This window comes from Cydia splendana, chromosome Z, assembly GCF_910591565.1.
Source record: "Cydia splendana chromosome Z, ilCydSple1.2, whole genome shotgun sequence".
Lineage (NCBI taxonomy): Eukaryota > Metazoa > Arthropoda > Insecta > Lepidoptera > Tortricidae > Cydia > Cydia splendana.
This window is the reverse complement of record NC_085987.1, coordinates 46,563,509-46,580,054: the sequence shown is the minus strand read 5'-3', so window position 1 is coordinate 46,580,054 and position 16,546 is coordinate 46,563,509. Positions and strand designations below refer to the sequence as shown.

The following is a 16,546-nucleotide window of genomic DNA, read 5'->3' as shown; positions in this document are numbered from 1 at the left end:
TGTCTATCTTAAGAAAAGTACAGTCAGCGTTTTGTAAAAGCTTGTACCAAAAATTTAATTTTTGCCAAAAACTAATTTTTCATGAAAAACTATTTAATTTCAAACGATTATCTTTAAAATGTATTCAACAGGCATTATAATTGTTATTACATAACTTCAAGTTTTCTGGCACTGTTTATAGTTCGTTTTTTTTTAGCATTAGAAAGAACTTGAAAGAAGGTAAGCGATCTTGACATGTCTTTTAATTGAAAAACGCGTTTTAAAAATTAGTAACTATTACTTATGAAAGCAGAAGAATATAAATGATCGTATTAGATTCATAATTGTCACATATATGCCGTAACTTATTTTTAAAATGTGTTTTTCAATTAAAAGACACATCAAGATTGTTTACCTTATTTCTAATGCTAAAAAAACCGAACTATAGGTAAGTATGTTAATATCGATTCATATAGATAATTCATAATTCGTATGTACTCTCATATTTTAATGTTTAAGTTTACATAATTCAGTTAAGGAAACTGTAAGTCTACAATATTAGTAAATACAATTGTATCTAATGTAACAATACGAGACTGTTTGTTTCTAATAAAATAAAAAAAAACATTCCGGTCCGATCATAGACAGTATGGCGTGATTTCTTTTAAGGCAGACCGAAAATAATGAATAGTCAAACAAAAAGCAGCTCTATGACTCTAGGTTTATGGTAAAATGTTGCCATTGTTTTATATCTACCTTCGAGCAACACCGGCTTCCGACACGTCGGAAGGGGGGAGCCCAAGCGATATCTGACCGTACAAATCGTTCTGCCAATTTTGCGGGGGGACACGTGCACACAGTCGCACTTCTCACTCACCACATACAAAATTCAATCTGTAATGACGAAACAAATAATCTTGCACATCTCGAACTCTTTTTGTGTACAGATAAGGGGCTATTCATAAATTACGTCATTTCAAATTGGGGGGGGGGGGGGGGGGGGGGGGTCTGGACATCGGATGATGGTAGCATGACGTAGGAGGAAACGGGGTCATTCATTTTTGGATGATTTTAGAGGGGGGGGGGTCAAAATTGTCAAAAATAGATGACGTAATTTATGGACAGCCCCTAAGTCACAACACACACCGCGCTAGTTGTGTGCATGCCCAGTTGGGCATGTGCTTCGGCAGAGGGGAAATAGTGCGAATGCAGAGGGCCTACCGCGGACCACGTTCGACGTGTTACCTCTCTGTCGCATTTGCAAATTCGTACGAAAGTGTGACAGGGAGGCAACACGTCGAACGTGGCTCGCGGTAGGCCCTAAGACTCCCTTCCCGGTGTTGTTCGAAGATACCTAACCGATAAATTTATTTTCCAGAGCAGATATAGCAAAACTATGAAACAAAGACTTTCAAACACTTTCTTTTTTTAACAGGTGAAACAGCTGAGCGAGTTAGAGGAGCAAGTGCGAGTGGTGCAAGAGATGTCGACCACCAAACACGCTGACGGCCTCTGCGACGGCCGGCCTTGTCCGGGCGGTGGCGGCCCCAACATTTGCTATGAACCGCAGGCGAGTGCCATCGTACTAGTGATCCGAAAGACTCGAATATTAAACATGATTCCTGACATTTTCGTGACAAAAGGCCAAAATTCCTGACATGTCAGAAAAATTCCTGTCATCTGGTAACCCTAAGCACGGTTCCATTTTTATCGCTTGTCGCTATGCCCGTCACTTTCGCACTTACATACTTGTTAGAACGTGACAGGCATGGTGACAAGCGATAAAAATGGAAACGTACTGCGCCCGCAGTTTGGCACTGAAATTAACTCTATCGAGAACGTAACTTACTTTCTATGCATCTCGCTCGTACTGGCATATTAGTGCGAGCGAGATGTATAGGAAGTGAATTACGTAGAGGTTAGCGAAGGTATGTCAGTTTTGACACTGTCAGTGACTCGGTACTGGATGCGAGCGACGCGCGCGCGGCGAGCGGGAATTCAAGGTCATTCATACGTTGCACATTGCACTCGCCTAAATGAGCGTTTCTTTTATTTTTTGCCATTTTTATATATTGTGACCATATTTGCCACTTTTGTGTTATTTCTAGTCAGGACCGCGAGCCCTTATTATCCTTTTATAGGAGAAAAAAAGTGTCCTAAAATTTCCATACATTTATCAAAATTTCCTTTTTGTTACCGCCATACAAAGTATATGGGGAAATGGAAACACAATAGAAAAAAACTCTGGGATTTTTTTTATCCCATTAGGATCGAAAGTGATTCTAACTATAACACAAAAGTGGCAAAAAAGGTCAAAATATATAAAAATAGCAAAAAATAAAAGAAACGCTCAAATGATAGGCCTTGATTTGCGCGCGGACGTGCGTCCTGTCCGCGGCCTGATAGTATTGATACCTACCTAATTTCGTAAAACTTATTGGAAAGATTTTATTTTGAAAAGTAGGCAGCGCGCAGTGAGCTAAGCGGCGGGCGGCCAAAACTTTCGCTCGCAATATTAGCACGATGAGTTAAACTAGTGGTGGGCAAACTTTCTTCATGAGGGGCCTGTGGGGCCAAAACTTGAAGGAATTTCAGAGGAGGGCCAGATTTGCAGCAAAAATGTATTTTTATTATATTGCTGGCCATATTATGCATTTTTTTAAATGACCGGCTGCGGGCCAGATAAATCCTTTCGCGGGGAGCACTTGGCCCGCGGGCCGTACTTTACCCTCCACTGAGTTAAACAATAAATGTGCCTTGTAAAACAAATGTAGCTTTCTATCAGAGAACAGTCACGCACACTACAAAAAGCATTATGCCTACACATACGCACACAAACAAATATTATCGGTCCTACATGGCTGAATTTATCGGAAACGCCTATCCGATATCAGATGTCGGTAGGCGCTTATGACAAAAACAGCTGCAGGAGAGTGCCATTGGCATTAAGTTCGCCTTTTTTGCGTTATTTATCGTTTTAGTAATAATGATTTATTAAATGTATAAATAAATACAGAGAAACACATATATCTTACATATTACTTCCTACCGACATCGATTCGGACAATGTGAAAACGCTCTAAGATGTAGTATAATTCTTTTCGGTATCGTCTTGGGTCGTCCCATTCGTTTTTCGTCAAGTTCTTAAATTAGTCCTATTTTGCCATTCTACATTCGTCACAATGGTCGGTAGCTGTCAATGTAGAATGCGTGACGAAAGCAGAATAGGACTAAATTAAGAACTTGACGAAAAACGAATGGGACGACCCAAGACGATACCTTCTTTTCCATCGTACTTTCTCGGAAACGTTTGTATTTGTCATGCTACTGCAGTCCACCTCAGTACTTTTTGTACCGAGACTGACTGAAATAGATGGAAAATGGAAAATAATTATGCACTACAAATGCACCCAGAACGCTGGGCCAAAGTAGCCACGGCCTGGATCCCACAGGCTGGATCTCGGGGCAGAGGAAGACCCAAACGGAGATGGCGGGACGACCTCGATACATTCTGTGTGGAGTGGTGGGAGTGTGCATTAGACAGAGACAAGTGGCGGGAAAGAGGGGAGGCCTTTGCCCAGCAGTGGGAGTCACTAATAGGCTAAAAAAAAACTGTATAATGTATAAATAACACTAGTTTTTGTGTGCAGGCGGGTATGCCACCGATGCCACCAACGCAACGTGATGTAAGTGTTTAGTATTTAGTAGGTATTCGTTTGAAACTACATTTAGCACGTTAAGGCCCAATAGATTCGTCTTCTTCTCTCGCTCCCACTGAGCGTAAGCATGAGCGAGATGGATGTGCTCGCTCGGGACCGCGGATATCATGTTTTTTAATTTTATTTTTTGTCAAGTTTAAAAAGCCCTTGATAATTGTATGTCCCTATCCGTCATTTGGACAGTTGTGGTTGTTAGAAAGGGACAAAATGACTATGCGTCAAAATGGCCCCAAAACCAACAGAGTTGAGAGTTAGCTTATTATATACGTATTTCTCTGTACTTCATTCCGTTCTATGGGCACCAAGCGGAATTCCATTGCAGAACTGAGATATTGGTATTTTAGTCAAAATGTCGTCACCCTTATTACCTAGGTCATAGAGTCCACCGCCGGGCGAGCGCGGCAAATCATTCAGTGTGCTCGCAAGGCGGTGCGCGAACATCTACCCTGCAGCAATTAATTTACTTACTTGGACTCTATTGCCTAGGTAATAAGGATGACGACGTTTTGGCTAAAATACCAATATCTCAGTTCTGCAATGGAATTCCGCTTGGTGCCCATAGAACAAAATGAAGTATATAGAAATACCTATCCAATGACCTTACTCTCATCCCTGTTGGTGTTGGGTCCAGGCCCCATACAAAGTTGCCCATGGTCCTTTAGCAAAAGTCTGCTAAGTTTTATATATAAGGAGAAAGTATATATTTTAATGTTATTGAATTTTTCACAGTGTCACAAATGCCCCCCGTGTCCCGCATCCTGTAACCCAGATGCAGCGCTGGTGAGTCCTCGTTCATTATGGCTCCTCTACACGATGGGCCAACGTCGGCCAATCCAAGGGACGCGTTTATGCGTTAGAGGGAGCAAGTGATATTGCTATCTTATTCTACCGCATAGCTGCGTCCCTTGGATTGGCCGACGTTGGCGCATCGTGTAGAGGAGCCATTAAATATTATATTCATACAGATGTAGTGTGTTGTAATTTTCTACGTATGTCCACGGATACGTACGAACGTTTTCTGCTATTTCAGTCAACCTCGGTACAAAAAGTACTGAGGTTGACTGAATATATCAAAATAAGAGTTAAACAAATTGGCACTTTTATATACCACATCGGTGGCAAACAAGCATACGGCCTGCCTGATGGTAAGCAGTCACCGTAGTCTATGGACGCCTTCAACTCCAGAGGTGTTATATGCCCGTTGCCGACCTTAATAATGCCATTATTGGGACAAAATTCTTTTCGTTGTCTTGTTTCTGACCTTAAGATAAGATATTAAAACGGTTTCCAGCTTGCTGGGTATTAATATTCTAATTTGATTGGTCTATTAGTCACTACCATTAAATATAATGTGTTTTTTTGCAAAGACACCGGCAGAAAAAGAAGTTATACAACTGAAAGAGAAGCTTCAAAAGTCTGAAGATGAATGCAAGAGCTACATAGGAGAGGTTTGCCGTTACACAATATTCATCATCATATCAGCCAGAGGACGTCCACTGCTGGACATAGGCCTCCCCCAAAGAGTGCCACAATGACCGGTCTTGCGCCACCCGCATCCAGCGGACTCCTGCGACCTTAACCAGGCCGTCAGTCCACCTTGTGGGGGGTCTACCCACGCTGCGCCTTCCGGTACGTGGTCGCCACTCGAGAACCTTTCCGCCCCAACGGCCATCGGTTCTACGGGCAATGTGCCGGGGCCCACTGCCACTTAAGTTTAGCGGTTCGGAGGGCTACATCGGCTACAACATTATTTAACTATAATAAAGCGCTATAATAGTAATAACTATAGTAGTTTGTGTTACAAGGGATCAAAATGATATATTTCCATCAAGGGTGTACATTGAATCCTGAGCGTAATGAGGGATTCAAGTGTAGCCCAAGACGAAATAATTTTGATACCGTGTGACACATACTGCATTTCACATCAACTATGAGGAAATTGTTATGTTCCAAAATATGTATTATTTGACCAAAAAAAATAGTATGCAAGAAAGAAAAAATCGTGTCCTAGAACATAAAAGTACAATTTTGATCCCTCCTAGCAGGGAAGAAAAGTGCCACTTAGATCCCTCCTAGCGGGGAAGAAAAAGCCTTTTTTCGAATAGGTGATGTGAAAAGTGTTTTAACACATTCACTGCCCCCGACGCACAGTATGTGCGTTTACCGTCATACAAGTATGTTCCTAGGCCACGCCCCCTGGCAGTGAATACGTTAGCCTATCCTATAAGTCGGTAGTGACCCTGCCTATGAAGCAGGAGGTCACGGGTTCGAATCCTGGTACGGGAATTTAATTGTGTCTTTAGGACAAATATTTTTTCAACATTTACGGATATTTTGCTACCAGACTTTTTCGATTGACAACTATAATCGTTCTGTAAACATTTCAAACTGTTCACATATTTATGACCACTGCGCTCGTATATAAACATTTCTGTTCCAGTGCGCACTGCTCCGCTCCGAGGTGCTCAAGGTGAAGGAGGAGGCGGAAACGGAGCGGTGCGTCGCCCGCGAGACTAAAGCGAGATTGAGGAAACTTGAGATGAAGTTTGAAGGTCTGACGCCTAAAACCAAAATGCAGGGACCGACGGAGAAGGCTTTTGAGACCGTAAGTAATTTAGTCAGTTTATTTATCACTCTGGGATGAAGGCAGCCCAAGAAAGAGATTGCGGGATGACTTGGATGCGTTCCAGCGTGATTGGCGGGATCTTGCTCAGCACAGGGAGGATTGCAAAGGGAGAGGGAAGGCCATTGTGCAAAAAAATTAATTAAAAAATACGACTGCAGTTTAAAAGCGAACTCAAGAGCTTAAAATAATTTTAGATATGTTAGTTACTCAACTTGCATTTATTATATTTCGATTGCAGTCGGGGACCTTTTAATTGGGAAAATCTCAATACATGAAGCTTCCCGAGTGCAATCGAAATATTATATGCAGAGGTATAGTCACGATTCTAAATGAGCCTAAACTTTTGCTTATGCTGTTTATAACCCTGACACTGTCAATTAATAATGGACACAATGATTATTAATTTGTGTTATTGAAACTTCATAGTATTAGCCGTTTTATTTGTTTCCCAGGAGGTGAACGTGCAGACTCTCAGGCAGATGCTCCGCGAGGCAAACACTGAGATCGACGAGCAACTCACCCTGATCACCGAGATGGAGAAACAGCTCCAGGACTATCGTCTGAAGGCAAGTAGTACCATCATCCTCGCGATGTTTCCCTCATTGCTGAAGGTTGTTATCAGGGAGATTAATTTCTCATTGATGATGCTCCTCCTTGGCGTAATGGAGAGCATCTTGGTGTCCGAGAGTTGAGCGGATTTGGTCGGACTGCGAACGCTCGGTCTCTTTTTTGCATCGATGTTCCCAGGATTCATCAGTCGTTCGAGGTTACGTCCGTCTTTTCGGGCAACGTGACGGAAAAACTACAGGATCCTTCGCAAGCAGATGGAGTCTCGTTTTCACGTTGATCTCTGTGAAATGTTCGAAATGCGGTCCATGGAATTTGAAGCATGCCTATGGGTATTGTCATATTTTGCAGCCTCGTGTATCTGTAATAATGATGTTGATAATGAATTATTGACAGTTTACCGTACAGATGTAGTACATAATTATTTTCCTTCGTATTTTCACGGAAACGTACGAACGTGTCTTGCTATATCAGTCAGTCTCGGTACCAAAAGTACTGACGGTTGACTGAAGTAGCATGACAAATACGAACGTTTCCGAGAAAATACGAAGGAAAACAATTATGCACTACATCTGTACAGTGATGGTTACTGGTCCTTATTTATTATTAGTGTCCTGTATTGTCAGGGTCACATATCAATTTTAAAGTTGGTGAAATGGGCGTCCGTTATTGCCCGTGGAGATATATGGCTGTCAGAAGTGATCATTGATGATCATTTCTAGTCTTGCGTGAGACTTTTCTAAAAATATAGTAGCTCATACGTACTGATGTAGCGTGGGATATACTTTCCAAATTTGCGATATTTTCACATGGAATAAATTCAGAAACTTCCCATTATAATAATTTTTCATTTAACTGAGAACTTTTTTCACAATTTGCACATTTGTATTCATATGTTACCAATATTAAATACACCCTCGCTGCCCCATTTGATAATGTCCTGTATTAATGCTGATATAATTGTCCAGTACCTTCAAGCTCAGCAGCTAGCAGAAGAACAGACGAGGCAGCTGGCGGCGTTAGACGCTGATAACGTCCGCATATCAGAACAGATCAACTATGAGATCCAGCGCGTCAAGGTACGTACGTCAGATTTTCCCTCAGTACACAAGTTGTGTTCCAAGTAATTGAAAACTAAACAGCCAGCTGAAAACATCTGCATATCTATACATAATCATCAGTTATGAGATTCAACCTGTCAATGATCCTCAGTCTATTCCAGTCTTTACGTCATACTTTATCCAGGCTAGTTTTGGCTACAGAATTATTTTAGTTTCAATAGGTAGGCGTTTTCTATCTAGCCCCCTAGGCTAGGCCCCCAGAAAAGTAAGATCGAGTAAAGTGTCGTGATCATATGCCTTTTATAAATCTCGTCGGATGATTTGACTGTTCGTTATTTCAGATCAAGTTTCAAGAGAAACTCCAGGAGTTGACTCCTCTACCCAAGCTGCTGCAGGCCACGCACCGGCAGCTCCGAGATGCTCAGCAGCAACAAGCTATTGCTGAACATAGGACCGAGCAACTGGCCAGAGAGCTCATGTGTGCCAGAGATAAGGTACGGTCTTGACTGCTAAAATGCCTGAAAGTATAAGACAGGCGATGGAATCGTAAGTCACTCATTTTACTTTGTAAACCTTTGTGTACCTTAGAGCATTTAGTAACTGGAGATGTCATCGGTGTCATTTTCTTTACGAAATAGTCTGCCGATTTTTGCGGGGGAGGGGACGTCAAATGTATTGGTATTTCTACATGATTTCTACGTAACGTACAAATAGCCATGTCAGTCCATACAAAAGTTTGCACAATTGTGCAAGTTTTTCGGCAGAGGGGTAAGCTCTTAAAGGCGACTCCAGTTATTAAATGCTCTAAGACTGCTACAAGTAGGTACACTTGCCCCCTAACAAGTTTATTTTCTCGATTTTCTTGTTTCGCGGTAGACCCTCAGATTGTGATGGATTGTGGTAGTGTGGTAGTGTTTTGGCCTAAAATCTGGAATGAATTATCCAATTTCGCTTATAGATTGCTGTCCTGGAGTATGAACTGAACAAGCCGGCGGAGAAACAGCCGGGAGTAGACCGCGTCGCCGAAGCCAAACTTCTAACTGCCACGCAGCAGCGGGTCACGCAGCTCATGGACGAAAACGCCAAGATAAAGGCCGAACTAGAGAGATCTAAGTCAGTAGTAACCTCTTGTCTGCGATAGATACCTAAGGACCTCGAGCAACACCGGGAACGGAGTCGGCATGTTCGCACTATTTCCCCTTCCGAACTGGGCATGCACACAACTAGCGTGGTACACAAAAAGAGATGGCGGTGTGCAAGATTTGTCTTTGACGTGTGTCATTTTCTATGTATTTGTGTCATCATTACAGATTGGATTTTGTATGTGAGTGAGAAGTGCGACTGTGTGCACGTCGTGTCCATCCGTAAAAAATGGCAGAACGATTTGTACGGTAAGATATCGCTTGGGCTCCTCCCTTTCGACGTGTCGGAAGCCGGTGTTGCTCGAAGATTGTGTATCATTCAAATAAAGAATGTTGTGAAATAATTTGTCAACGACTATTACACGTATACACGGCGTACGTAAGTACAATATTGCCATAATGTAAACTGATTGTAGTAAACTATCTCAGGGTCAAGAAAAGTGTTGTCCAGCTTCAAAAAAGACTTTACTCCCTTGTCAAAAAATTGTTATTTGTTTTTTTACAAGGGGGCAAAGTTGGTGTTTAACCGCTCGTGCTAATATTGATACACGAGCAAGTGAAAGATTCCAAAATTGAACCACAAGCCTAGCGAGTGGTTCGAAAAATGGAATCTTGAGCGTTGCGAGGGTTTCAAAGCACGAGGGTTAAACAAAATTTGCCCCCGAGTGAAACATAACATTTTTCACCACACCAACCGCAACCAAATATTAAATGTAAAATATCAAACAAAATCAAACCAAATCAAATTCAAATGAATGTTATTAAATATTTATCATCCAAAATCATCATTTAAAATTGTGTTCTACCAGTGAACATAAGAAAACAACTCAAAATTTGCATTTGATTTCTTTGCCTCACATGTGAATTACTGATAGCAAAGTGCAACTATGCTATCCGTTTTTGAAGTGCAAAGTAAGCCTTTGCGAGCTGGTGTGGTGAAATAGTAGTTTGTGTTACAAGGGATCAAAATGATATATTTCCGTCAAAGGCGTACATTGAATCCTGAGCGTAATGAGGGATTCAAGTGTTAACGCCCAAGACGAAATAATTTTGATACCGTGTGACACATACTGCTTTCCACATCAACTATGAGGAAAATAAAAAAATCTTAGTGTTGACACAATGTACAAACAGATTATTTTAAGCTAAAAAAATAATGAGCAAAAAAATGTAAAAATGTTACTTTGAACAGAAAAGTGTTACTTTGATCCCTCCTAGCAGGGAAGAAAAGTGCCACTTTGATCCCTCCTAGCAAGGAAGAAAAAGCTCTTTTCCGAATAGGTGGTGTGAAAATACAATTTTGTTACAGGAACAGCGTCATCCGTCTCGAAGAGTCCCTACTGGCCTGTGGCAGCCGGTTCCAGGAGAAGATTGATGAGAACCGGAGACTCTTGGGAGATCAGCAGAAGATAAAAGAAGAAGCGGAGAGAGCCATCGCTCGTGCTAACCATCGGACTGAAACTGTTCGGAAGTATGTTTCTATTGGCCTCAGCACAGTCTATAAAACAACTACAGTCATTCGACGAAGCCGTATATACAGGGCAATCGTGCGAGGGGTAGGTCGCGCGCATTCGAGCTGCATACATCTTTATTTCTTTATTTTAAATCACATGCATAAACTTACAGCTAATGATGCCAAAACGCTTATACAGTAGGGACAATACATACAATCAGATTCAAACACAGTCTAGAGATTAAAACATTAAAACAAAACATAAACTATCAAATACGGTCAGGTTAAATCACAAACATTACATTAGGTACACATAAATTAAATTAAATATAAATTAAATTACATAAATGCAACAGAGGGTAGGATGTCAAACTTAAACTTACACACATATATACATAATATATACGAAAATTCCATTATTCATTCGTCAAATACACATTAATATAATTTAAGAATTTTCTAGACACCGACACTATCGTAGTAATACGTCAGCATCATGTTTGATGTTAAAAAAGTCATTAAAAAGTGCCAGAGCTCTAGCAGTGGGAGCGTTCTGGGCTGGGCCCGACGAGTACGAATCGCACCGCGCGCGAACAGAGGCCTTCGTCTACGCACCCCACCCTCACCAGTGTCTTCTGCGATCAGTCGCGCCTGCGGTACAAACAAACCGATACGCTCTAAGACAGTTGGATTGTCGACCTTATTATTGAGCAGTTGGTAGTAGTGCACCGCAAGTAGGAGTTTGCGCCGTAACTCGAGTGTATCTAAGCCCACCATCCCATTGTTAGTAGCTCGGTACTTACAGGGCTAGCGTGTCTTATTTGAAACGTTTGTAATTTTTGGGCAGTTGTGTGCAGTCTGTGACAACCCTACTGTGTTCTTGTGCGGTGTCGGCATTTACGCAAACATAGAAGGCGTCGGTCCACTGTTACTTTCTAGACTGTGCGTCGCGCTAAGAAAATAAACTTAATAATGAAGAATTATCAATTCACTTTATAGAAAAGCAAACTAACGCTAAAGCCATACAAAATGTAACAATCGGCTATATTTACAAGCTTTTTATCAACTTGCAATGTGCCTATATATGTACGTACGAGTAGGGGTCACAAAACGGTGCGTATTTTAGAAACCCGGTTTTTCGGTTTTTGTGAAACAGCAAAACCGGGTTTCCGGTTTTTTCGATGATTTCGATTTTACGTATAATTTGTAAAATAAGCAAGTATTTTTAGGATCAATATTTTCTTCCATGGAATTTCTGTTTTCTTTTTATCTTTACCAAGACCATCAAATTCCATTAATAAAGTTTTTAACTAAGTAAGAAATCCCTAAGCAAAATATTATATGACTACGGTGTTGACACAGTCCTCTTTCTGGAAATACACGCCGCTGATGATGCCCAACTCGCTAAACGAGGTAAAATACCGGGATTTGATTTGGTAGCGGCATTATATCATAAACAATAATAGAACTTCGACATACGGCCGGTCTTCTCTTACTGCCCTGGTCAACGTGATTTCAAATAACATCGATGGCAAAAACACGCCACCACGATTATTCAAATCGGCGAAACGCGGATATGCAACATATATAAGCCTCCATCAGCTCCACGTAGCTGCTTCCTTACTTGGAACACCCGTCCCTTTACATTTGAGACTTGAATAGCCACCATACCAGCTGGGGATATAGGAAATCTGACGCCAACGGGGAGGCGATCATGGACTGGGCAGATAGGAACAACACTGTTTTAGTCGTTTCTAACAAAGGCAAAGGAACATTCAAATCAGCTCGATGGAGAAGTGACCACAACCCGGACCTAATCTTCACAACGAGAGCAATAGACGGTACCCCAGTGGCCGCCGAGCGGTACGTGCTAGCGGATTTTCCACACTCTCAACACCACCTAGTATTAGTTGTCATAGGTCTGAAAATACCGATGGTTGAGCCGTATCCTGCCTATCACCACATTGCGGAAGCTTGCTTATGCTGATGACCTGCCCCTTGTGTCACAAATGTACAGCTTGGAAATGGAACCAATACCCTGGAAAAGGACCTGGATCTATTAGATAACTATTTCTTTCGGTGGCATTTGTGCCCCAACACTTCCAAGACCGAGGTGTCCTGCTTTCACCTGTGCAACAAACTAGCCAACAAGGAGCTGAGAGTAAAAATTCAGGGGCAATCTTCTCCGATACAACTTCCTTCCTAAATATCTCCGAAGCGTCCTGGATTGAAGCCTTAACTTCAAGGAGCACCTAATCAGCCTATCTGCAAAACTGGGCAAATAGATATAACGTCGGAGACTAAAAAGCTGTTCATTTATGCAATTAGTGCGTATAATGTAGGTAATGTTTTTTTTTTCATTTGATCTTCCAAATAATTAGCCTATGTATATAAAACTGTATAATCGAAAAACTCGAAAACGCCGGTTTTATTAAAGTGAAAACCCGGTTTTTGCAATTAGCTGTAAACCCAGTTTTTCCGGTTTTTTCGAGTTCGGTGAAACCGGGTTTGTGACGCCTATTTACGAGTAAAATCTTGCAAAGTTAAAACTGACCCACTTCCCGACATCCTACGAAGCTGAAAATTTGCATACATATTATGTAAGTAAGTCGGGTAACAATGCAATATTATTATGTAACAATATATTTTTCACCTCAGCAGCTCGAACAAGGGTACTTTGCTTCTTAAAAACAGTGAGCAAAATGCTATTTTGCTCACAGAGTGAGACAAAATGACATTCAAGTGACCTTCATAGTCAAATGTCATTTCAACATGCGGGGTCTAATACAAGTTCGATATACTTGGGTTCTATTATCTCTGTCCCTCTAGGTATGTTCTCACTGCTTAGGGTGAAAAATTTTGTGTACTACACGAGATCAAAGTTATTTACATCTCGTGCGCTTTTGAATCCCTTACTACGCTCAAGATTCTAAATTAGATTCACTCGCTACGCTCGTGAATCTATTATAGAATCTTTCACTTGCACGGGACTCAAAATAAGCACTCGAATAAATATCAAACTTTGATCTCTTGTTGTACAAATAACTAATTTTTAATTGTCTCAATGAGTTAATAGTTGCCTGTGGAAAGAAAAACACAGTCAGCGATAAACCTTGTACCAAAAGTTAATTTTTTGCCAAATATTATTATAAGATCAACGTGGAGAGAACCAAGGTATAACATTTTGGTTGGGAAGAAAGACCGTTATCTATAGAACGAAGAACTCTCGTAATTGTATACTTCCCTCTAGTGATGTGCCGATGAGAACGTTCTCGTTTCTGATAATTCCTTTCCGAAGAAATTTCCAGAAAATTTCCAACTTTCTCGAGAACGTTCTCTTATTAGCATAAATAAGTTATCATTTCATCATCATTCATCATTTCAGCCTATATACGTCCCACTGCTGAGCACAGGCCTCCTCTCATGCGCGAGAGGGCTTAGGCTATATAGTCCCCACGCTAGCCCACTGCGGATTGGGGACTTCACATACACCTTTGAATTTCTTCGCAGATGTATGCAGGTTTCCTCACGATGTTTTCCTTCACCGAAAAGCTAGTGGTAAATATCAAATGATATTTCGTACATAAGTTCCGAAAAACTCATTGGTACGAGCCAGGATTTGAACCCCCGACCTCCGGATTGAAAGTCAGACGTCATATCCACTCGGCCACCACTGCTTTTTTGCATAAATAAGTTATGAAACTTATGAACAATCTTAATTTTTTTTAATGGCCAACGGGACATTGTTTAAGAGCCAACATGAGTGGTCATTTTTCCATACAATGTAAACGTACTCGACTGTTTCCGCCGTGGTTTTTGAAGCTAGAGCAATGATTTTTTCAACACAGATTAATATTCTCAATATCTGTGTCGGAATGTTTTGCTTTTTTTGATATTTTTGTTTTTAAAGGCGCTAGAGCCCTTCAAACGTGGCCAAATGGCCTCATTGACTATGCCGCAATGAGAAGCGTGGTAATCATAACGAATAGCAATTAGCCTAAAAAGCAAAACAGTCCGACACAGATAATTTCATAATCATGTATTATGTCCATATGTAGATACATACAGACATATGTAGATACATACATGTAGATACAGCTGCATTGTGAAACACCCTATCACCTGTACCAAAGCAGGCTTCCGTCACACGCTCAAGGCCACGCGCTATATGCCTACCGCTCGGCGTATCGTCGACGATACAACCGACAGAGGGCCGCCGAACGCCCGCCTCAGCGCTCGCACCGCATTGCACCGCGCGTTTCCCGCGCTTATGCTTCGAAATGCCGAAACCACGTAATTATTGTGCAGTAGATGGGTGAAAAAGTCAAAAAAACAAAGGAAAAAGCCTATAATAAAAATTCATCTTTTTATGGCGGGCTAAAGGTCCCACCTGAAAGTTTAATAATTAAATTGAAGGGTTAGAAAAAGTATTTTTAAATAACTTTGACGACGTAATAATTAATCGGCCTGGTAGCACCGTATTACAACTTTTAAAAACCGTTGATTGTCTGTTGCTTTGCTCCTGAATATTTATTAAAATTATTTACGCGATTTAGGATATTTTCAACTACTTATTAAATTTTAATAACAGAGAATTCCGAGAAGTGAAAAAATTATAAATCATTATATTAAAACTAAAACATATTTGATTCGCAACATTCGTTTTATTACAATAATCATCATAGGTAGGGTAGCTACAACCCTAGCGCATTCTTACGATGACGCGTTGGCACGTGACTCGAACGGCGGGCAACACACACACAGTCTCGACTCTTTGTGCGCGTAATTATGGTACATTTCTTCTTGTCCTGAGCAGCAGATATTATTATTAAGGTTCTGTAGGCTATTATAGCGTAGGTATTTTTGCTTTTGTTTGGGAATGAAGTATCTGTTACGTAGTAACTATTTATTAATCTGTGACCAAAGCTTGCATTAAAACTGTCAACCGGGACATATTTCATGCTAAAAGGGGGGGTTGCGTCAGGGGGAGGGGATGGGACACTAGTGTGCGTAAAACAACATACCCAAAGGTATAATACGTATTCATTGAATGCTGCTGCTGGCTATAATTTCTTTTTCAAAAAACACAATTTGACCGAATCAAAAGGTGGATGGACTGTATGAGAGATGATATGAAACGAAGGTATCGTCTTGGGTCGTCCCATTCGTTTTTCGTCAAGTTCTTAAATTAGTCCTATTCTGCTTTCGTCACTCATTCTACATTCGTCACAATCGTCGGTGGCTTTCAATGTAGAATGAGTGACGAAAGCAAAATAGGACTAATTTAAGAACTTGACGAAAAACGAATGGGACGATCCAAGACGATACCGATACGAACGCAAGTGGATGATGAGATGACGGGCGACAGAGAGCTATGGAAGATAAACACATGCTGCGCTGACCCCAAGTAAATGGGACAAAGGCACGCGAATGATGATGATGATGTTCACAGATGCATGCAGTCGACCATCGCAGAGCTTGAGATGCAACTGGCTGCAAGCAGGGCGAAAGTGGCCGCCGCAGACAGGGAACGGGATGAGGTAAAGCGCGTATTAAGTAGACACTATATTTCAGGTTCTAATATCTAGGGTTGCCATAAGAAAAAAACCGGACAAGTGCGAGTCGGACTCGCCCACCGAGGGTTCCGTACTTTTTAGTATTTGTTGTTAGAGCTGCAACAGAAATACATCTGTGAAAATTTCAACTGTCTATCACGGTTCATGAGGTACAGCCTGGTGACAGACAAACAGACGGACGGACGGATAGTGGAGTCTAAGTAATAGCGGGAGCCTATTTTTACCCTATGAGTACGGAACCCTAAAAATGGATTCACCTGATTTGGACATCCTCCTAAAAATCCTGACATTTGGACTAGACGGACTGGGTTACTATCGGCTTGCATATTTTGCTTTTTTGTCGATTTAAACGATCGGCAATCCAAAAAGCTCTATCTTACACAAGCCTAAGAAATAAGATTTAAGAAAAAAACGTGCCACAGA

At 41.2% G+C, this 16,546-nt stretch overlaps 1 protein-coding gene across 1 annotated transcript in view; it reads left to right on the top strand.

The window, feature by feature from the left end:
- The window catches only part of LOC134804051 (CAP-Gly domain-containing linker protein 1-like), a 35,663-nt gene that overhangs the window by 18,589 nt on the left and 528 nt on the right, over positions 1-16,546 (top strand). Inside the window, exons 12-22 of the mRNA XM_063776933.1 lie at positions 1,415-1,549; positions 3,630-3,665; positions 4,428-4,478; positions 5,066-5,146; positions 6,139-6,303; positions 6,777-6,890; positions 7,860-7,970; positions 8,294-8,446; positions 8,911-9,065; positions 10,404-10,565; positions 16,000-16,087. Of these exons, the coding sequence (XP_063633003.1) occupies positions 1,415-1,549; positions 3,630-3,665; positions 4,428-4,478; positions 5,066-5,146; positions 6,139-6,303; positions 6,777-6,890; positions 7,860-7,970; positions 8,294-8,446; positions 8,911-9,065; positions 10,404-10,565; positions 16,000-16,087 (1,251 nt within the window). The remainder of the gene's footprint in view (positions 1-1,414; positions 1,550-3,629; positions 3,666-4,427; positions 4,479-5,065; positions 5,147-6,138; positions 6,304-6,776; positions 6,891-7,859; positions 7,971-8,293; positions 8,447-8,910; positions 9,066-10,403; positions 10,566-15,999; positions 16,088-16,546) is intronic.